Source organism: Athene noctua, chromosome 27 (genome assembly GCF_965140245.1).
Source record: "Athene noctua chromosome 27, bAthNoc1.hap1.1, whole genome shotgun sequence".
Classification (NCBI taxonomy): Eukaryota; Metazoa; Chordata; class Aves; order Strigiformes; family Strigidae; genus Athene; species Athene noctua.
In genome coordinates, this window is record NC_134063.1 from 5,015,005 (window position 1) to 5,035,470 (window position 20,466).

General features: G+C 50.6%; 3 protein-coding genes across 4 annotated transcripts; 1 reads left to right on the plus strand and 2 right to left on the minus strand.

The window, feature by feature from the left end:
* On the plus strand, positions 1 to 4,233 carry FEM1A (fem-1 homolog A). Of its 2 annotated transcripts, none has more exons than XM_074927905.1 (2): positions 1 to 2,341; positions 2,515 to 4,233. In XM_074927905.1, exon 1 carries the CDS (start codon positions 239 to 241, stop codon positions 2,285 to 2,287), a length of 2,049 nt encoding a protein of 682 aa, XP_074784006.1. In that variant the 5' UTR covers positions 1 to 238; the 3' UTR covers positions 2,288 to 2,341; positions 2,515 to 4,233. The 2 variants fall into 2 exon arrangements, with proteins under 2 accessions (XP_074784006.1, XP_074784007.1); XM_074927906.1 differs by having other exon boundaries at positions 1 to 991; positions 1,163 to 4,233.
* A 4,115-nt stretch (positions 4,234 to 8,348) lies between these two features.
* Positions 8,349 to 12,110, minus strand: TICAM1 (TIR domain containing adaptor molecule 1). Its single transcript, XM_074927904.1, has 2 exons — positions 11,993 to 12,110; positions 8,349 to 11,056 (listed from the first exon to the last, which is right to left on the minus strand). Exon 2 carries the CDS (start codon positions 10,848 to 10,850, stop codon positions 8,646 to 8,648), a length of 2,205 nt encoding a protein of 734 aa, XP_074784005.1. The 5' UTR covers positions 10,851 to 11,056; positions 11,993 to 12,110; the 3' UTR covers positions 8,349 to 8,645.
* A 621-nt stretch (positions 12,111 to 12,731) lies between these two features.
* LOC141970931 (perilipin-3-like) lies at positions 12,732 to 17,863 on the minus strand. The gene is made up of 9 exons (XM_074927907.1): positions 17,790 to 17,863; positions 17,118 to 17,313; positions 16,417 to 16,499; positions 16,040 to 16,080; positions 15,374 to 15,511; positions 15,150 to 15,256; positions 14,514 to 14,713; positions 14,194 to 14,322; positions 12,732 to 14,101 (listed from the first exon to the last, which is right to left on the minus strand). Exons 1-9 carry the CDS (start codon positions 17,847 to 17,849, stop codon positions 13,550 to 13,552), a joined length of 1,506 nt encoding a protein of 501 aa, XP_074784008.1. The 5' UTR covers positions 17,850 to 17,863; the 3' UTR covers positions 12,732 to 13,549.
* Between the last annotated feature and the right edge of the window lie 2,603 nt (positions 17,864 to 20,466).

Below are 20,466 nucleotides of genomic sequence, written 5' to 3' on the forward strand. Positions count from 1 at the left end.
GGCGGGCGCCATTTTGTTTCGCCTCACAACCTAAGATGGCGGCCGGGCGGAGAGCCTGAAGGTTGCCGTGCTGAGGTGAGGGGTGTCTCGCCGGGCGCCGCCGGCCCCGCAGGGCTCCTCCCCGCCCCGGGGGGGCCGCCCTCGCCCATCCCCTGCCCCGGGCCGAGCTGGGGGCGTGGAGGAGCAGCCGGTCCATGGCCAGGAGGTGGCCGGTGCGGTCGCCGCGGCCCCCGTCGCCATGGACCTGCGCACGGCTGTGTACAACGCAGCCCGCGATGGGAAGCTGAAGCTGCTGCAGAAGCTGCTGGGCAGCCGGAGCCGGGAGGAGCTGGAGGCGCTGACGGCAGGGCCCGGCGGGGGTGACGGCCCCGGGGGAGGGAGCACCCCGCTGCTGATCGCCGCTCGGCACGGGCACCTGGAGGTGGTGGAGTATCTGCTGGATCACTGCGGCGCCCGCGTGGAGGAGGGGGGCTCGGTCAACTTCGATGGGGAAACCATCGAGGGGGCCCCGCCGCTGTGGGCAGCATCTGCGGCCGGGCACCTGGGGGTGGTGAGGAGCCTCCTGGATCACGGCGCCTCGGTGAACCAGACCACGCTGACCAACTCCACGCCGCTGCGGGCTGCTTGCTTCGATGGGCACCTGGAGATCGTGCGCTACTTAGTCGGGGAGCGTGGGGCTGACCTGGAAGTAGCCAACCGGCACGGACACACTTGTTTGATGATATCTTGTTACAAAGGGCACCGGGAAATTGCACGTTACTTGCTAGAGAAAGGGGCCGATGTCAACCGTCGGAGCGTCAAGGGGAATACGGCCCTGCATGACTGCGCCGAGTCCGGCAGCCTGGAGATCCTGCAGCTACTGCTCCGCTCCAAAGCCCGCATGGAGAAAGACGGCTATGGCATGACTCCTCTGCTAGCTGCCAGTGTCACCGGGCACACCAACATTGTGGAGTACCTCATCCAAGGAGGGCTGCAGCAGGAGGAGGAGGAGGTTGCAGGGAACCAGAATGGGACCTGTGCCTCAGGTGGGAGCCATCAGAGGGGCTGCAGCGCTGGCAAGGAAGCTCCTCGAGGCTGCGATGAAGAGGGGTGTGGGAGATGCTGCGCCTCAGCTTCCAGTCAGGATGAGCAGCAGGCCCCTAACGTGTTCTGCACTCGAGAGGCTGCCGTGGAAGCGCTGGAATTGCTCGGTGCTACGTTTGTGGATAAGAAACGTGACCTTTTGGGAGCCCACAAGTACTGGCGAAGGGCGATGGAGCTTCGCTGTGAGGGTGGTCAATACCTGCCTAAACCTGAGCCCCGGCAGCTGGTGTTGGCCTACGACTATTCCCGGGAAGTGAGTTCTCTGGAGGAACTGGAAGCCTTGATTACTGATCCGGACGAGATGCGCATGCAGGCGCTGCTGATTAGAGAGCGCATCTTAGGTCCTTCCCACCCAGACACGTCCTATTACATCCGTTACCGAGGAGCGGTCTATGCTGACTCCGGCAACTTCGAGCGCTGCATTAACCTGTGGAAGTATGCTCTGGACATGCAGCAAGGCAACCTGGAGCCTCTCAGCCCGATGACTGCCAGCAGTTTCCTTTCCTTTGCTGAGCTTTTCTCTTACGTGCTTCAGGACCGCTCCAAAGGCACTTTAGCTACTCACTTGGGCTTCTCTGACCTCATGGGAGTACTGAGCAAAGGGGTCCGGGAGGTGGAGAGAGCTCTTGTGCATGGCAAGGACCCTGTAGTTGACTCGGCGCAGTTCACCAAGACGCTGGCCATTATCCTCCACCTGGTCTTCTTGCTGGAGAAGGTGGAGTGCACCCCAGAGCAGGAACACCAGAAGCGCCAGACTATCTACCGCCTGCTGAAGTGCAGCCCCCGCGCCAAGAATGGCTTCACTCCTTTGCATATGGCCGTGGACAAAGATACCACAACAGTGGGACGTTATCCCGTGGGCAAGTTCCCGTCGCTCCACGTTGTGAACTTGCTTCTGGAGTGCGGGGCTGACCCAGATAGCCGTGACTATGACAACAACACCCCGCTGCATGTTGCTGCCCGCAACAACTGCCCGCTGATCATGAGTGCCCTGATGGAGGCTGGAGCCCATATGGACGCCACCAATGCCTTCAAGCAGACTGCTTATGAGCTGCTGGATGAGAAGCTGCTCACCAAGAGCATGATGCAGCCCTTCAACTACATCACCCTCCAGTGCCTTGCTGCTCGCGCCCTGGACAAGCACAAGATTCCCTACAAGGGTTTCATCCCCGAGGAGCTGGAAGCCTTCATTGAACTGCACTAGGGTGGGAGAGCTTAAGTCCCCAGCCTTTCCCGTCACCTGTTTCACCCCACAGAGGTAGTGCAGCCTGAGATCTCAGGCCATCCTTGCGTAGGTGCCGACGGCCGTCGCTGTGCTGAGACGGGCTGCGAGCTTTATTCTCATCTGTCACCATCCAGCTGGCATGTGCCGGGGTAGGGGAGGAGGAGGCTCAAGAGCTCATGGCTGTCCCTCATTGTTGTCGTCTTCAGGTACCAGATATCTCCAGTGCACTGTATCCAGAGATGGCCGCAGCCCCTGCCCTTTCCTATGCCAACCGGCTTGTCCTGAGAAGGAAGGAAAATGGAGATTCCCTGGGACCTGCTGCTTCTCCCATTAGTGCTGGATTAACTCAGCGTGAAGCTTTGGAGCAGCTACACATCACACATGTGCTCTAGTCCTTCCCATCCCAAATACTGAACAGATAGGAATGCAAGTGAGGAATAAAATATCTTCCAACTAATTCTTTCCCCACCCCCTTCTCAGATTTGGTACAGTATGAGTCTAACAGCCGAGCGTCTTGTGCTCTGCTGAGGTAGTTGCCTTGCATGGCAGTAGGGCTGGGTATGCTGAGGATGGGTTTTTTTCTCCTTTGGTTGGCCAAGTAGCAAATGGTGTTAAAGGCCTGAGATTTCAATGATTGTGCATAAAGCTGGGTTATTTTTTCTCTTTTAGAGCCAGGCCCTATCTATGCTGCAAGACTTCTTCAATCCTGTAAGATATAGTAAGGTCAGTTCTGGTTATATAGTTTCATCAATAGATGTTGGTTTTTATGGATGGGGAGGAAAACCTGCTACCTTATATACAAAATATTAATGTGGCATTCCGGCCCTTAGCTTGCCCATTCTGCACAGGTTCACTCCCTTCCCTGCGTGGAGGTCCTTGAGCCCCTGAGGTCAGCAGGGATTGAGCTGTACAGGGTGGATATGGCCAGGTTTCAGAGCCAGACCAGTGCACTTCGAACCATCTTTGAGGATGTGCTCTTTGCCCATCAGCCCTCTAGGATGGGAGGTACTTGTAGCGTGGGTGGTGCTTGGGGGGTTATTAAAGCAAGTGAGTGTTGGTGGCATGTTTGCATGAGGGTGGTCTGAAGGAAGAAGCAAGAAAAAAAAAAGCAAGTTAAAGGTGCCGCCTTCTAAGGTTTATTAGTATCAACCAATTGGGCTCTGTAACAATCCCATTCTGAAAACCTACACGGAGTGGGTTGTTAGCATCTGGTTTTGGCTTTTGATTCTTTTTGCAGCTTTACTGAGGATGGTGCTACTTCAGAGATTGAATTTGAAATCTCATTTGGCTACTATTTGGGCAAGCTCCTTTCTTTAATTAGGATCTGCACACAACTGGTTTTTAAATCTGTAGTCTCAGGGTAGGTATTTGCCTCCATTAGCAGAACCCTCCTTGGTGGTAAACAGTCAGTGTTGGTAAACATGATGCTGTTCCAGCAGTTTTATCTTCTTGCAGGGGGAGTGACTGGGCTTTGGCAGCATGTGGCTCATTTCTTGGCCTTGGGCAGAGTGGAAAGCACAGTTGGGGTGAAGCAGCTGCCTCTGAGCTTTGGGAAAGGTCAAGACTGGGAGAGCAGAACCCTGACAAACAGCCATGCACTATATGCTACTGAAGCTTCTCTACTTGTATTTATAAGCCAGCATATCCATATGCCTCAATAATCTTATGCTCTCTGCCCTTTAAAGATATCGTAGATCTGCCATTACATTTTTGCAGTGTTAACTATAACATTTATTTATAAAGCAAGAAGGTTTAACTTTTATTGAGATGTAAAGTGCAGAGTTAGTTTAGCTACATTCTATTTTTTTTTTTTTTTTTTCCTTTTGGCTGAAACCTGAACTAAACTGCAGGAATGGAATTTGTTAATTTGTGAGCTGATGAGCGCTCTTAACTTTAAATAATAAAACAAAAAATGGCTGCTAGAATGCAAGTGCCTTGGACTTCTTGCTGGTAAGCCTCTATTTTCAGCTTGTTCCCTAGGGATGGTACACTTGTGGGTACGGAAATACTGGGCGTTTGCAATCAACAGATGTGGCATTTCATCTGAATTTACTCCTGGGAAAAACTAATCTGTACTGTGATTGCAAACAATTTCCCCTGAAAAAGGGTAACATGGACACTGAAGCGACACCTCTATATATGTTGCCTTATCTTTTGATGTAAATGAAACAGTGTGAAAGGTGCTACTCTGTTGACTCGGATATTACCTGCCTTAGGTACAGCCGGGACTGTGGGGAGCAAGCAGAAAGGGGACACAGTGTGGCTATCATCAATTTATGTTTTTCAACCCCAGATCTTTGGGAGGTCAAAAGCAGACGGAGGAATTAAAGGTACTGGAGTTGGCCTCCACACAAGAATTTGGATTTCCAGAAATGCTCGGCCTTCCCCAGGGAGGATGGGAGCAGATGGATAAAATATTTGATTGCTCCATCCTCACAATATTTCTTGATGGATTGAGCAATGTTGCCTTCATGCTAGATGGGACATTTAGGCAGTGTCTGCAGTTCTGTGGGACAGATCAGATAGCTGGGAGATCCAGTCATGTACAAACCCCTGAGGAGGAGAATACTTTGTGTGATAGGAAAGGGCTTTACTTTTTTTTTTTTTTTAACACATAAGTAATCTGTAATTATGTAGTAAGGACACAGCAATTAAATGTTGGTCGTAATTGCTGGTTGGGAGAAATCACTGCGTGAATTTAGGGGTAATTACAATGAACACTCCTTATTTATTGTAGGTGTGGTCCAGGCCAGCTGCAGGATGTGGGGCAGAACAAGGAGTTGTGGGGAGCAGTGAAACGTTTCAGTGATGATGTTATCTGAGTAATTATCTTAGAGAGTGGAGGGGGTTTTTTTTACTGGAGTGGCTACAGACCCTCCTGTAGAGCAACTGTTCCACAGGACCCCTTCTGTACACTGCTGTGAACAAAATGTCTGCTTTTTATTCCTTTCTTAAACCCTAAAATGTGCTTTTCTCTCCCTAATACTTCTCATTGACCCTCTTGACAATAAAGCCTCCATACAGGTTTCTTTAGAAGTGAAAAAGTGGTGAGAAATTCACTGGGATTTTCCTGGACCTGGTTGCTGGTGCCCTTTTGGATGGCTTTGGAGCCTCCTAATGCTGTAAGATCAGGTGCTCTAGGCCATAAAGAAGGTGGCCCAGAGCATGAAGCTAGGGATACCATGTCAGCATGTCCCAGCTTCCCAGAGAAATGGGAAGAATGAGGCAGTCATGGGCACATGTGCATTCTCCTGGTGGCAAAACTCCCTTTCCAGTGCGAGCAACGGCAAAGGGCCCTGAAAATGTGGTAAGAGTGAACCTGCTGCTGCAGTTAAAACGGGGCTGTGGCTCTTAAGTGGAAGTTGCTCCCAGTAACCTTTGAGCTTCTCGGCCCTCCATGCACAGTAAGCTTAAAAAAACCCAACCCTGCAATGTTTTACAGTCTGCTGCCACGTCTTTCCCTCTCCCTTTCTCTGGTCCAAGTAAACATGATGTGACTGTGTTGTTGACAAGCTAGAGCAGCTTCCAGTTGACTAGTTTTTCATGTTTATTTATAGAAAGCAGAAGGGCTGGGGAAGGAGTGATGTATATGTTTTCTCCCAAGGGGAGGGGCTGTCCTGGTGGCTGCACGGGAACAACTGCAGTGTGACAGGAATTGCAGTAACACAACACCTATTCGAACAAAGGTGACGTACACGGGGAGAAAATAGGGAGATAGAAGGAATCCAAGCACTTGGAGGATTCCAGCAGACTCTATAAAGAGTAAATGAGTTAATCCATTGTTGGTGTGTCCTTCGAAGTTAAAAGCCAAACTGTTACGAAGCTGGAAGCCAACAACTGATGGCAGCTTTTAAATAGCAATGCTTCTGTGTGGTTCTTGTTCTGCTCAGGACAGAGAGAGCTTTGATTTGTCTGAGCCTCGTGTCTTGTGCTAGTTCTCAGCCAGGGAGCTCCAGGAGGAGCTAAGCATCTGTGATGTTGGGGGGAGGGAGGCAGAGACAGGACAGATCTGTGAGAAAGGACCTGTGGCCTCTGAAGAGGAAATTCTGTGGAATTTAAAACCAAAACTGTGACAGCCGCCGCTCAGCAGTTAAGAGTAGGGACACATCAGCTTTCAGCTCCTACATCTGGTGGTGCCCAGGAGGTCCAGAGCTTGTCCTGAAGTTTGGTCAGTGCCCGGGCTTGCCAGCACTGTCCCACAGACACCCTCAGCCCCTCCTGAGGGGCACAAGCTGCTTGAAAGTAAAAAGGCAGCTGTTGCAGCTTTCGACAACAGGGCAGGTGGTGGGGGCTGTCTTTTATACTATTACCTGCTATCCTCTGAGGAGCCAGGACTAAGGAGAGGCTCCCATCCTGTTCTCCTTGCTGGGGATTCATACCTTGGCAGTGAGCTTTGTTTAGTTGGCTGGTACTTGTTTGGAGGGCGTGCTTTGTGCAGAACAAGCTTGAGGTAGTCCGAGCCAGAGAGGAAGAGTGAGAATTGGGCAGTCTTCAGCCCACTGACCAGAGTGTTCCCTGAGAGGGGGTTAATGTCAGCTGAATAATCTTTTCTCCAAGGATTTATGAACATCTCTCTCATGCAGTTGTTGGTTGTAAGGCTTGGATGGTTCTTGGACAAACTGTAATCCAGAACTAGGCCCTGTTTGTGCCCAGCTTGGGTAGTCCCAGGTCCAGGATGGCCTACAGGAGTCCTGCGCTTTGGCTGCCAGACTCTGCTGGCTTCTCTCAATTTGAAACCTACTGGGACAGCTATTCAGAGGGAGATGAGCGCGCACACACAGCTACAGAAATATCTGAAACGGGGTCACCCCTGCCACACCCCCACCCCCCCACCCCCCCACCCCCCCACCCCCCCCGTATCAATCCCACTGGCCTGCCAGGTCTGCTGGGCTCAGGGCCAGCTGACTCTAGAGCTCTGCTGTTGGCCGGGCTCTGCTGGCAGAGGGAGCAGGCCCGTTCCTGGTCTGGTGGCTTTGGGCTGACCTCTGCTGACAGAGCCCGCAAACGGCCACCGCAGAAGCTGTCGGAGAAGAGCCTGAGGTCTGGGGCTTCGCTTCCGATGCCCTCCTTGTGTTGAAAGCTCAGTAGGTACCTGCCTGGTGTGTCCCTCGCCCAGGCCCTGCAGAATGCTTCCTCCATTCCTGCCTTTCTCCACCCTTCCTGCAGTCCTCTGCTCAGTGCTTTTGTTTTTCTGTCAGACTTTTTCCTCAAAGGCAGTAACATTAATAGGTGGAGTAATCCCAGAAGGGAACATTACTCTGTGTGACATGGCCCAGGTCCCACCTCTGACCTTTTACAAGCAGGTAAGAATGGAGGAGTAAACACTCAGCTTCTTCCTCCTCGGGCTTTCTCCACATTTCCCTCCTCTCATTCCACCTTCATCAAATAATTTTTCTTCCCCCAAGTACAGCTCTACTGTAAAGGTTCTTGCTTAGCCTTGTATCTGGTGTGTAATCTCATTTCTTTAAAAGAGTGTTTTTTTAAACACAAAAATACTTCAAGCCATGCCTCCAGGGGCACATGGGAATTTTGTCTTTCACGAACAGAAAAACTTCTCTCTCTGTAGTTTCAGAGGGGAACTGGGAAAAGTGGTCTCTTGATGCCTCAGCCCCAAGGCCTGCAGCCTCTCAGAAGTCTGTGAGGCTGTTTCCTGAACCTTCCTGGGTCTGATGCAAGAGGCTGGGGGAAATGGTGCAGCTGGTGCACTGCGGCAAGGGGAGTGCAACACGCACACGAAGTATTCATCAGGGTGAGGGGCTGAGGGGATATGCTGCAACCCCAAGGCAAGAGGACTGCTGGAAGAAAACAGTGGCACCTTGGGGTGCTTAGCGCCTTGACAGGGGGTCCCCAGAGCATCCCCTGATGATTTTCCCTCAAATGATTTGGTCAGCCGCAGATTATGAACCAGAACCCCAGGTGTGCCCTCTCCCAGCCCCCTCTGCCCCAGACGTACAGACATGCAGAACAGTTTTCCAGATATCTCTGACCGCCCCTTTGCTAATTCTAGAGAAAGAACCAGAGAAACACAAATTAATTAATTTTAATTAATTTATTTATAAATTTATAAATTTATTTATAAAACTTTCCAGTACCCTCAGAAAATCAGGAAAATCATTTTCTCAGTTACTTGAAAATAAGCACAAGATAAAGAGTCTCAGGAGATCGTGGCCTCTTCTGTCCAACAAAAAAGAAGGTAATTTTCTCCTGTGCTCCAAGAAAGTGGCACCTTTTACCCACAGTGAAATAAGAATAACAGTCCCAGCAGAATCACTATAATCTAGGGGGGTGAAACTAGGTGTGAGTGTCTGTGGCCTTGGCTGACCTGCTGCGTCTCTGCTCAAGCATTCTGCCTGGTTTCTTCCTCACTGTCCTGTGGACGTGGTGGGGCAGTTTCTACCTGCATTATGTTGTGGTCCCCAATCTGAACCATTCGAGCGTGTTGAATGATGAGGTGGGAGATGCCTCCTGGACCTGGCATCGTGTTGTAGTGGCCTGATGGGAGATGAAGTGGTTGGAAAGATGGGGGACCCATCTGAGCAAGCCCAGCTGGGGGAGGTGGGTATGTGGTGGGAGGGACAGTCGAAGCGGGGGGACGCCACTGTTGGGGTGATTGCTCCAGCAGCTGCAGCCGTGTTGCTGATGGAGGTGCCTGGGGAAGGGAGCCAAGGTTCAGAGCAGCCAAGCTGTGCAGTGTTTGATACCGTTCCTGATCCAGCTGTAGTTTCTTTCTCTGCATCAGGTCCCACATGACTTTCCTCTCATGGATCCTGCTGGTGGTAAAGGTGTTCTGCACTGTCTTGGAGAACCCAGGAGAGTTTTCATCCAAGGGCATCAGCCCACCGAGCGTGCTGGGAATCTGACTCCGCTCCAGGGGGTTCTCCTTGGGTACAAAAGGGATGACTGAGTCACGCTTAGATGGTTTCAGGATGGACTCCATCAGAGCAGTGTTTGTCTGGAACATACACAGGTCACATGGGAAGTTCTTGGTCAGCAGGAGGATGATGAAAGCGGAGTTTTCCATAGCATCCTGGAAGCAAGTCAGATGGCTGCGGCCAGCAATGAAGAAGTTCTCACAGAGTGTGGCACCGTTGGGAACTCCCATGTTCTCCAGCAGGTCCTTGACCCGATGGGCAACAATCTCATCTTCACTAGCATGCAGGACAACAAAAGTGAAGAACTTTCCACTGTCTGGCTCTGATGGCGGCACTGGTTCTGTAGTCTGGAGAGGAGGAGGCCAGGCTGGAGAAGGGGATGAGTGGAGGTGAGTGGGATGTGATAAGCTGGAAGGAGGAGCCTGGTGAGGAGGAAGGGTTGAGGAGATGGAGTAGGTAGGAGGAGGAAGGGTTGACGAGATGGAGTAGGTAGGAGGAGGAAGGGAACAGGTTGAAATGGAAGCAGATGTGGAGTTAGAAGGAGTGACTGCTGGAACATAGGTCTCCTCCATGGACATGCGGGCAGGACCAGTATCCCCTGTAGCTCTTGAGTCAGGAAGACCTGTAGATAATTGCTCTTCATCTTGTTTTTTGCCTGTGTTTTCTTTTGGCACATGGGGTTCTGCTGCCACTGTGCTCGAAACATCACTGCTTTCGAGAGGTTGGTTCAGAGCAGTTTTGGGCAGCTGCATTTCAGGAACAGGAAGAGCTGGATGACACGAACTGACCTGCCGAACCTTCTGCAGTTGGGGCACTTGGGCACCCGTGTCCTGCCTGGGATGAGAGTTGGGTCTGCTGGCCCAGCTTGTTTCCTGCGGGCGGTGGCTCTGTCCGTCCCTGTCAGGCTGTCCAGCACCCCTGGTGCTCCCCTCGCACAGCTGGCTGGGCTGGGGGACACGCTCGTGGGAGGAAGGCTGGCTGCGAAAACCAACTGTTGGCGACGCACTGATCTCAAAGCAACTGGGGAAAGAGGAATTCCCCAAGGAATCCAGGCTCTGTGGGCCTGAAAGGTTTGAGTTGCCTCCAATCCGCACTGGAGGACTTCTCACCATGTAGTTTGGGCTGGCCACAGGGAGAAATCCTACACCCACATCAGATTTCAGTGTCTGAAACTTGTCATTTGGGCCCATGCTGAGAGCAGAGCCATTTTCCTCGTCCTTAAGTGGGATGCTATTGAGCGTGTCCCCCTGAGTTTCCCTGTTGGCGTTGCAGGCTTTGCTGGCAGCCTGGTAGGCTTTGTCCATGGCTTCATGACTGCACAGTTTTTCCTCCACCAACACTGAGTAGATCTGTGCCAGAAGCACCATGGCACCTGCATCCAGCTGGGGAGGCTGCAAATCCTCCCCATCCTCCTGCACTCCCGCAGCACCCAGTTTGGTCTGATGGACATACTGGGCTGCCCGGTTATCTCCCAAGGCATCCAAACAAATTCTTGCATCCGCTTCTTTCCCCAGAGTAAGCAGGACCATGGCTTGCAGTAATTTGCTGCCGGGCCTAAATATGAAGTGCTTCAAGTTATATTCGAGGCTAAGGAGTCTATCTTTTGGGAGCTGGGATAGAATATTAAAAACGTCCTCAAAGCTTGGCTGGAGCTTGCTGCGCTGTGCCATCTCACCAGCTGGTGGCCCAGACAAGGAAATGAAGCAGCATGGATGGAAAAAGCATATTATGGCACTCGGAGCTAAGGTGGGTTTCCCTGCCGTGCCCTGTGATGCCCCGGTCACGCTTCAGGGACTGCACAAGCGATAGGTCTCTGCTGCTCAGGGGCTCATCTCAGAACCACGATATCTCTGTCTGAGGAACCAGGCGGATGAACCTGCAAGAAGAAGGCAGGACAACATTCAGAAATAGCGATGTGGGGAGCTGGGGGGGGGGTCCTCGCAAGGTTTGCAGAGCTCCCAGGCTCTCCCTCACAGCGTTCAAGTATTTTTGCACCTCTTCAGTGGTTGCAGGTCTGCCAGTGTTCCCCACGTGATTCCAACTCTGTTATTAAGCAGAGAGCGAGTTCTTTGCATTCATTTCGCATTAATTACAGCTGGTTTAAAATAATTGCTGAACTAATAACGTATTTAGGTAGGTCCAAGTGTCTGTTTCTTCCAAGCAGCTGGTTCCAGGGGCCTCGCAGGCCCCTTGTGACGGGCAGTTGAGGAATAAAGCGCGTTTAGAGGAGCCCCCTCAAATTGCTCATGCCAGGAGGGTTCATAACCCACGTGCATCCTCCGTCAGGCTGCCCAACGTTGTATCTGTCCACATCTAACCCCGAGCCCCGCTACACCCTTGCACTCACCAAAGGCCTCCGAGCGGGGTTAGACTGAACAGCAGAGCGGAGGAGCCAGCGCCCAGAGGGTCTGCAGGCAGCTGGAGGCACAAGACACTGCCTGAGCCTGGTGGAAAAGCCTTCCCCTATTTAAAGGGAGCACCAGCGAATGCCCCAAACCAGTTCTCAACTGGGGAAAGTTTATAGTTTCAAACTGCTTTTTTCTCTTTCATAAAAAATCCTCTAATTGCCCAATGGACGGGCTCAAACCGAACCTGAGGAAGTTGCTGGCTCTTCCCATGAAAACCTCTGATGCAGTGAAACGGCGGCCGGAGGGGAGGGGAGGGGAGGGCGGGGGGGTCAGCCGGTCCCTGCCGCCCCCCCGCCCGCTGACTCACCGCCCCGCCCGCTCCTCGCCCCGGGCGCCGCCGCGTCCCGCAGCCCTTCCGCCGTGTCCCCGGGAGCCGCTTCCCCCCCCGCCCCCTCCCAGCCTACCTCCGGCCGGTGCGGCTCCCCCCGCGGCGGCGGTCGGTGCGGCGGGGCCCGCTCCTCCCGGGGCCGGCGGGAGCGGGGACCGGCCCGCCGCAGCCTGCTGCTACACGAGGAAGCGGCGGGACCCGGCAGCGGCGGGGCGGAGCGGGGCACGGCCAGGGCGGAGCGGGGCGAGGGCGGCCCGGAGCGGCCCCGGCGGGGCAGGACGGAGCGAGGGGGGCCGCGGCGGGAGCTGCCGCCCTCCCCCGGTGTAACGGGTGCCCCCCCGCGGGGCACAGCCCAGCGGTGCACTAGTCCCGGCCCTGGGGCCAGACCCCGCAGGCGTTAAAGCCGGGCTGGGGAGGGCAGGCTCGGCCGGGGAACGGCTTCCCTCGAGGGGGGAGGCTGCCAAGGTGTGGGGTGGAGGGGGAAGCAGAGCAGAGGTACCTCAGGAGGACAAGCACAATCTTCGGGACAAAAGAGTGAAGGAACTGCTCTGCTTAAGACCGAGGCAGAACACAGGACCTGCTACGAACACTCTTTTTCCCCCTCCAGCAATATCAGGGAACATACAGGTTGTCCAGAAGTGATTTGTTGAATGTAAACTTCTTACTAACAAGGGGAGAACATCATGCTGCAGCCTTAAATATCCACAAAAACCACATTTCTTTGAATGCAGGTCACACTTTATTCCAAAGTCTGCTTATCGTTATTCCAGCCTTAGCACAGGATATTAGTAACCAAAATAAATTACATTAGAAATTCTTACAAAGCAGTGCTTGCTGGGAAAACAACCTAAATATCTCCCCTATTTTAATACCAGATTATCCTATCAGCGTGGCAGAGTAACTCCTGGCAAAAGCTGCCTCATTTGCCAGCTTCTTCCTGCCTGGGAAAGGTTTTGTGCATGGAGTTACTTAGACACAAATGGAAGACCCCTGAAGTCATTTATATGACTAGGAAAGATAATCCCACTGCAAACTGGCATGCTTAAAAGAAAATCCCACCTTGCTAAGTGTTCCTCTAGGAAATAAAGTGTCTGAGAAGTTTCTTTTTGAGAAGCAGCCTCTTGCCCCTGCTGTTCCTGATCTGCCATAGAGCTGAGCTCCCCCGGAAACAGAGCAAGAGAAAGGAAGTCAAGTCTGCAACATGTATTTTTTTAAATTTGTAGGAGGGAAACAGTATCAAAAGTCAAGCACGTCATCCTCTCAAGATCTCTGCAGCTTGGGTTAAAAACAAAGCCAATATTAAAAATAAATTCGAGACCACTTGTGTCCCACAACTTGTCTCAGCAAAAATTAGCCATTCACACATACAGCTGGGCTGACTTAAAAGGCTGAAGTACAGGTTCCCATCTTCCCTTTTAGTGCAGCAGCATGATTTTAAAAAATACTAAATCAAAATATGGAATCACCCCACCTCAGTTATCAAGTCTCCTTGCAAACTACTTCTTACTATAAACTCAGCCTGGGCCAGGGAGAGCACAAGAGGCACTCGTGGCACAACTGGCAGTTGGACACATGATTAAAATATAAAGTGCTGTTCTAGCCAGAGAGCCTTGGCCAGAAGAGCTAGAATTTTTCACAGATCTTCCTCTGGTGTATTTGTTTTTATCTCCTTCGCAGCCAGTGCCACCTCCGTGTCTTTCTCCACCTTCTCTTCCAGCTTCTCTTCACACCTTTCCCCCACGATCCTGTTTGCTCCCTTTGGTTCTTCGGGTGTTTTAGCCACCTCTTTTGATGATGTAGCTTTTTCCAATACAGGTGATTTTATATCAGTCACCATATCTTTCTTCTGCTTTCTGCTATCCTGTGACACTTTAGCTATCGCCCTGAAGGGACCCACAAGCCAGTTTAGAGGGGTGTTCTGAGTTACATGCTCAAACAAGTCATCTAGGGACCGTCGGGCTTCTGCCACACGGTCCTGGCTCTGGGTCAGGGTGGTGCTAGAGAGGTCCTGGAATGACACAGCACTGGAAAAAGATCTATGGAGCTTGTGGATACTTCGAGTGGCCTGATACACAGCTTCTTGGATGTTGCTGGGAAGGCCTTGGATGCTGGCTTTCAGATTCTCATAAACAGGTTGTAGCTGCTGGGTGATGATACGCAGCATAGCTAGAGTCCGTGACTCTACCTGCTGGGAAAGAGATATAGCTCAGTTACAGGAGCAGACGAGCTCTACACCATCAACAAGAGGCCTGATCAAATACGCCTTTCTAGGGATACCTCTGGTTGGGAGGCAGTTTTAACTTGGTTTCCTTTGGGTTGGGTCAGGCTCCAGTCCACCCACAGCTGATGGAGCTTCTCCTGCCCATCTAGAAGCTTCTGGCCAACCTCTTGTTTCACAGATTCAATCTGATGGGGAAAAATGAGAGGAACAGCTGTATTGCAAGCACACACAGTCAGAAAAGCACAAGTGCTTCTTCCCTCCCAGGGAGGGATCCAAGGTGACATGCAGCTGGTACAGGATGAAGGAAGAGCTTCCATCTGGGTAGTAGGGCAGGAAGACAACAGACAGGAAGAAAAGGGGAAAAGCATGTTTGTACCAGATTTATTGCCAGCTGTAGCCGTGAGAGTGTATCCTGGGTGCTTTGCTTAATGCGCTGCAGTTTGTTCAGGGAGTGCTGGTAGGCTCGGTGGCGGACTTTGTTAGAGAGGGAACCCAGACGCACAAAGTACCTCTGTTGCTGTTTCTGCTCCTCCACAGAAGCCACACCAAATCCCTCGACAGTGGTGGCCAGTTTACCTGGAGGAAACAAGAACAGAGATGCAGCTGTGCTCCACTCACCCAGCTGTACAGGGGAGAAGAGGTAAGATCACCCACTGGAGAACACAAAGGCTGAAGCTTGCTGTGTAAGCAGTAGAGGTTTGTAGTTGCTCAGATATTACAGGCAGGCTAGTCCCTGCTCAATGTATTCTCTTCAGATAAGCAGACTCGACAGATGGGTTGAAGCATGGACCCACATGTTTATTTGCTTTGAGGCTGATGGGCAAGGACCAGCTAGCAAATGTTTGAACTCTGTCCCACACCACGTGGCAAGTCAGCGTTGACAGCCAGCCAGCTCGGTGACAAATTCAGAGCTACCTGCCTACTTCAGAAGATGAGTCTTGCAGCGTCAGGTGCTCTCTAGCCTTGTGGGACAGGAATTGCATTTACAACCGCCAGCTAAGCATTTTCTCACCTAGTTCCTCCTCGGTCATTGGGAGGTAGTGATCCACCAGATCTTCTGATAGACCCAGGACAGATTCCACACCACCCGCCACCGCCTGGCTCACTGCTTTGGCTTTGCTTATGCTGTTGGTCACCACTGAGTTCGTCTTCTCCACACCCTCCTGGATAGCCCCTCTGCTCTGCTCCAAGGCTGTATTTATTTTGCTAGTTATGGTGCCATACGCAGCATCCAGCGCTGTAGTGACTGTAGAAGTGACCACCGATTTGGTTTTCTCCACACCATCCTGGACAGCCCCTTTGGTTCGGTCCACAGCTTCAGTCACTGTGTTGGTCACAAGGTCCTTGGCACCCTGGGCAGCCTCCACAGCAGCAGTAATAGTAGAAGCAACTGCAGACTTGGTCAGTCCAACACTGTCCTCCACAATGTGTTTAGTGAGATCCACTGCTGCTGTCACCTTGTTTGTCACAAGGTCCTTGGCACCCTGGGCAGCCTCCACAGCATTGACAATAGTAGAAGCAACCGTAGACTTGGTCAGTCCAACACTGTCCTCCACAATATGTTTGCTGAGGTCCATGGCTTCAGTCACCTTGTTTGTCACAAGGTCCTTGGCACCCTGGGCAGCCTCCACAGCATTGACAATAGTAGAAGCAACTGTAGACTTGGTCAGGCCAACGCTGTCCTCCACAATGTGTTTACTGAGGTCCACAGCTTCAGTCACCTTGTTTGTCACAAGGTCCTTGGCACCCTGGGCAGCCTCCACAGCACTGTTAACAGTGGAGGTGACCATTGACCTAGTCAGCTTGACACTGTCCCCAACCACATTTTTAGTGAGGTCCACAGCTTCAGTCACTTTATCAGCCATTGCTTCTCTTGCCTCACAGGCAGCACCCACAGCAGATGTCACTTTGGTGGAAACCAGCTGCTTGGTGTCTGAGATCACCTACAACAGGGAGAGACAGAGAAAGATACATTTTTTTATGAAATAGGTTTTCCCTCCCTGAAGTGGCTTTTCTGTGCAGCTAAACTGTGCTTGCGGTCTTGTGGGAGAGCTGGGGAAGTCAGCACACCTATATTTACATGGCCGTGTTCGCTTCCACATGCTGAAGGCACCTCTCCAGCTTTCAGCAGCCAGCAGTGCCTCCTTTAGCCCACACCAGGGACTGGCCTGACAAAGTGGCACTGCTGATGTTTCCTTGCCCATATTCTTCTGTACCCATAAAAGTTCCATCAAGCAAGAGATCGATCACGGCTTCCCTAAGAAAAGCTTTTACTTTACCTTATCTGCTGGCTGTTGAAGAAAAGGCAAGTTCTCCTCCAGTTGATCTAGTCCTTTACAGGCATATTCATTTACAAGTGCAACTAGAAAAAACAGGTACAGGTTCAGTTTGAGGGGGTGTTTAACCCTACAATGGCCAATTCAGGATACACTCATGAAAGCAAGACAGAAAAAAAAATAACTGTTCTGGGCTGGGGGGCATGTATAGGGGTGTCTTGTTAAAAAGTGAAGAAACTCCATGATTTGACAGGTTTAAGTAGTCTCCATTTTGCCTTCCCAGCTTTCTGGCTCTTGGCAGCACATTGCTCCAACTGGAATGCAATACCTGCCCCTGGTGGATAGGGCAAGTGGTTTAAAGGGTTGAGAAGCGTCAGGATGAGACAAACTGAGCTATATTCAAGATGGACACTGCTACTACCAGTTGGGAGGCTCATAACTTGGGGTGATAGAGAAAAAGCAGGGAGGTTTTGCTTAGTGACTTAATGAAACCACAGACAAAAGGCCAAGAAAACTGTTTCTGCTATTAACAGTTTCACATCCATGAAATTCAGCGGCTGCACTGAGCAGCTGGGAGCTGCTGAGTGGAAGACTCAGTGCTACAGTTAACTAGAAGAATGTGGATGTCACCCAACAGGCACACGGAACTCCCCTCCCCACCTATTCCTCTGGGTAGAAAGGGTCACTCCGGCCTCTCCACTTACTTTGTGGCTCAAGTTGGTTCAGGATGGGCTGTGCCCCCCCAACCACGCTACCTACTGCGACAGCAGCCACAGTCTCAGCCACATTGCAGACGCCGCTGAGGTAAGGATGTGTCTCCTTGGTGTAGTTGTAGGCAGATGAGACCAGGTTGAATGCAGAGTTGAGCAAGGGCAAGCTGGTCACCCGATTGACAGCACTCTAAAATCCAAGAGAACTAAGTGACATTCAAGACCCACCTCAAGCTGTTGGGTGGATACAAGCCACGTGTCTATCCAGAAAGGTCCTAAGGGGACATCCAGCCCATCCCATCATCCTTCTTAGAGTCAAAGGGACTCACACAAAGACTGCTAGCAAGTCAGCAACACACCAGGATTAGAAGTTCGAGTTCTGGGCTCGTGAATTCTGAGTCACACTGGGTTTCAGCACCAAACCCAGATGTGGAAATAGGACCTGTAACAGCTCATGTTTTGGAATTACTTGTATTACAACCAGCCCTGAAGTTCTCTTGAGCAAAAAGTTTAGCTTCTATGCTAAATTTAGATTTAGTCACAGCTTCATATGGTTAATCTTTCTGCAACTCCCAGCCTGGTTTTAACGTGCTGGCAGAAGTTAGTTTACCAGTGTATCTGTCAGAAGGTAGTTTAACTGTTGCATGTTATCATGTTATCACCTACCGCTTGCTGCTGTTCCTCAGCCTCCAGCAGATCTTTTTTGGGGGTCTTTTCTGATGCCATACTGAATTCACCTGCAGCTGAAAGGAAAAACAAGAGTATAACAGCATAAGTACAACTTAATTTCCTCCAGTGAATGAGGCTTAGCAAAACTAGTGAAAAGCACAGGCCAACAAAATAGGGATCCATCATTCAGCACATCATAAGAACATCAGTGTGGCATCACTAATCTTTCTTGCAAGGGTGTGAAGATATTTGAGAGGCACTATGACTTATGATGTGCAAATATTTATGTAGAACATGAACAGTACTCAATCACTTCCCTCAATCCCCAAACAGCCAAATAGTTTAGGCTAAATAACCATCCTCCTTATTTTATTGCTGATAACATTTGACTGGCTCCAAAGTTGCAGGTTAGAAGTGGGTGAGAACTTTTATCTGTCATGCATTTTCTCTGCTAGAGATACTTCTGGTTCAGCCTCCCACTGCACAGGCTCTTTGCTATCCAAGGACCAGAACCCTTGTAGGAAAGATGCACCCTGCAGAAGTGGGGCTAATGGTGGGAATCCCTGAATCTTGTCTCACTCGATCGTGACAGATTACTGTCATTCCAACAGCCCTGCTGAAATCAGCTGCAGCAGGGCTTGATAGGACAGCAGTACAAGTAATGTTGTAGTTTTAATTTTCAAAGTGTGGCAAACTCAAACAGTTTAATAATGGAGTTTAAAACCAGAAATACTTATTTTGAAGAAGCTGTCTGAACTCCCTTAAAACCCTTTAAGAGGAAAAAGCCCTCGGATTTTCCCCACTTTGTCTGAAATAGAGATTGGCTTTACAGTGGCTTAATCCATTTTCCTCTTTGGGAAAAAAGAAGGATTGGCAGGACATCAGCTCCCCTCCAGAAAGGTGCCAGAGACTGAAGAGAGATGCTGAAACAGCAATAGGCACATTTTACCTTCTTAAGAGAGGTCAGTGTTTATAGCCCCTTTCCTCCAAGGTATCCTTTGCAAAGGACATAGAGATGAAAGTAATTTTAGAGTCATCCCACAATGCCTGTGTTCACAGGGATGAACTTGTATCAACTTCCCCACCACTGCTAACTCCAGCAACACCAGCAGTCTCACAGCTCAGGGAAGAGTATGAAAATCCTTTGAAGTTTTCCTGGAAGAGTGAGGCAGGTTTTGCAGCTGCAGCATTCTGGCTGGCTACCTTCAAACTTGCCTTCCATCCTACTGACCAGCTAGGCAGGAAATTTCTCCTCACTTCCTGTGAAACCAAGTCTCAGAAGTATTCTCATTATATAATGGGATTAACAAGTTCAAGTATAAAAATTATGCAATATCTTGAATATGTATTCACTTCCCCAGTAGAGGCCTAGGTTGGTATCTGGACACTCCAGTATCGTGTGATAAATCCAGGATTACTTCTCAGCCTTAGGCAGGCACAGCAGGGATTTCAGCAATTTCTCCTCCAGTGCAGCATCCGCTTTTCTCTCGCTTGCCAGTTAATTCCTATTCTTAGAATCGCTATGGCATTTTCCAACGGAAAAACCTTCAAACCAAAATTCCTCACAAACTGGATTCCCAAGGCAAGCACTGCTCCAGGCTCACTGGCAGACTCTACCCCCAAAAAATTGCCATCTGATTTGTGACAGAGACCATTGTCTTGTTTCTTGTGTTGCTAAACTTGTGTAAGGTTCTTATTTTGCTGTGGAAACAGGAATAGAGAGCTGGGGAGGAAGTAGTGAAACAAGCATTTGTTAGCCCTGGCCCAACTATGGATAGAGTTAGGGAAGACATCTCAGGAGGTAACTTGGCAGGATGTCAAATATTGCTCCATTAACCATTCAATTAGTCAGCATTTTAGTGAGATTAACGCAAGGCAGGGATGCAGAGTGCTATGCTTCTACAGCAAAAGTTGTCACAAAAATTGGGACCTCCAACCTGTCAAGTGAGAAGCCCAGAGGCACATTCCTGGCAATCACCCTGCCCAGGGGGCTGCCTAATTTAAGAGCACAGCAAAAAGCCAGCTTGAACTTTATCAGCCTGGGAAAACCCCTAGAAAACTGCTCCAAACAAAAGCAGGGCTTAAACAAAGTCTCAGTCCCAAAGTCCACAGAGTTTGCTGTTAGTGGTTGTTCATCTTGCGTTGCTTTAGAGCAAGTTTATTGGGTTTTTTGGAAGCCAAGTAGGTTGAACCAGTCTGCAGCTCTGTCACAGGGCAAAGCACAACTATTTCAACACCATCGCAAACAACCCCTTTGAGTTGTTTTAATTCTAGATGGGTGGGAAAACCCTCAAACTGCAGAGTGAGGCCTTAGTGTCAGGGTTAGTACAGACACACGCTGCAGGAAGAAAAGGGAGGCCTCTAGTTGCTGGCATAAGTCAGGAGTAACTCCTTGGCTAATAGAACTAGTGTAAGGTTAGAATCAACCTCTGAAGTACTAGCACCTCATCTTAATTATGGATGCAAATGTGTCAGGGACAATCCCTGCAGCACAGTCATGTTAGAACATGGTTTGCTCTCCTCTGTAGGAGGAATCGGGGTGTGTTGCAATGCCAGTATTTGTGGGCAAATCTTCATGAGCACACAGCATAGTTTTATTTTCTTTTTCCCCCGAAAAAGTGCTGAGCAGAGCTTGCTTTACTCCAGAGACCACAGGAAAGCAAGAGTGCTTAGC

Excerpts from the sequence above, each read along its gene's own strand:
- FEM1A (XM_074927905.1), top strand. The coding sequence starts at position 239 with ATGGACCTGCGCACGGCTGTGTACAACGCAGCCCGCGATGGGAAGCTG.
- TICAM1 (XM_074927904.1), bottom strand. The coding sequence starts at position 10,850 with ATGGCACAGCGCAGCAAGCTCCAGCCAAGCTTTGAGGACGTTTTTAAT.
- LOC141970931 (XM_074927907.1), bottom strand. The coding sequence starts at position 17,849 with ATGGCATCAGAAAAGACCCCCAAAAAAGATCTGCTGGAGGCTGAGGAA. Across the intron at positions 17,314-17,789 it reads CTGAGGAACAGCAGCAAGCG|AGTGCTGTCAATCGGGTGAC; the intron begins GTAGGTGATAAC and ends CTTGGATTTTAG. Across the intron at positions 15,257-15,373 it reads ACTTCTACAGTCACTACAGC|CAAAGCCAAAGCAGTGAGCC; the intron begins GCTGGATGCTGC and ends CAACAGCATAAG.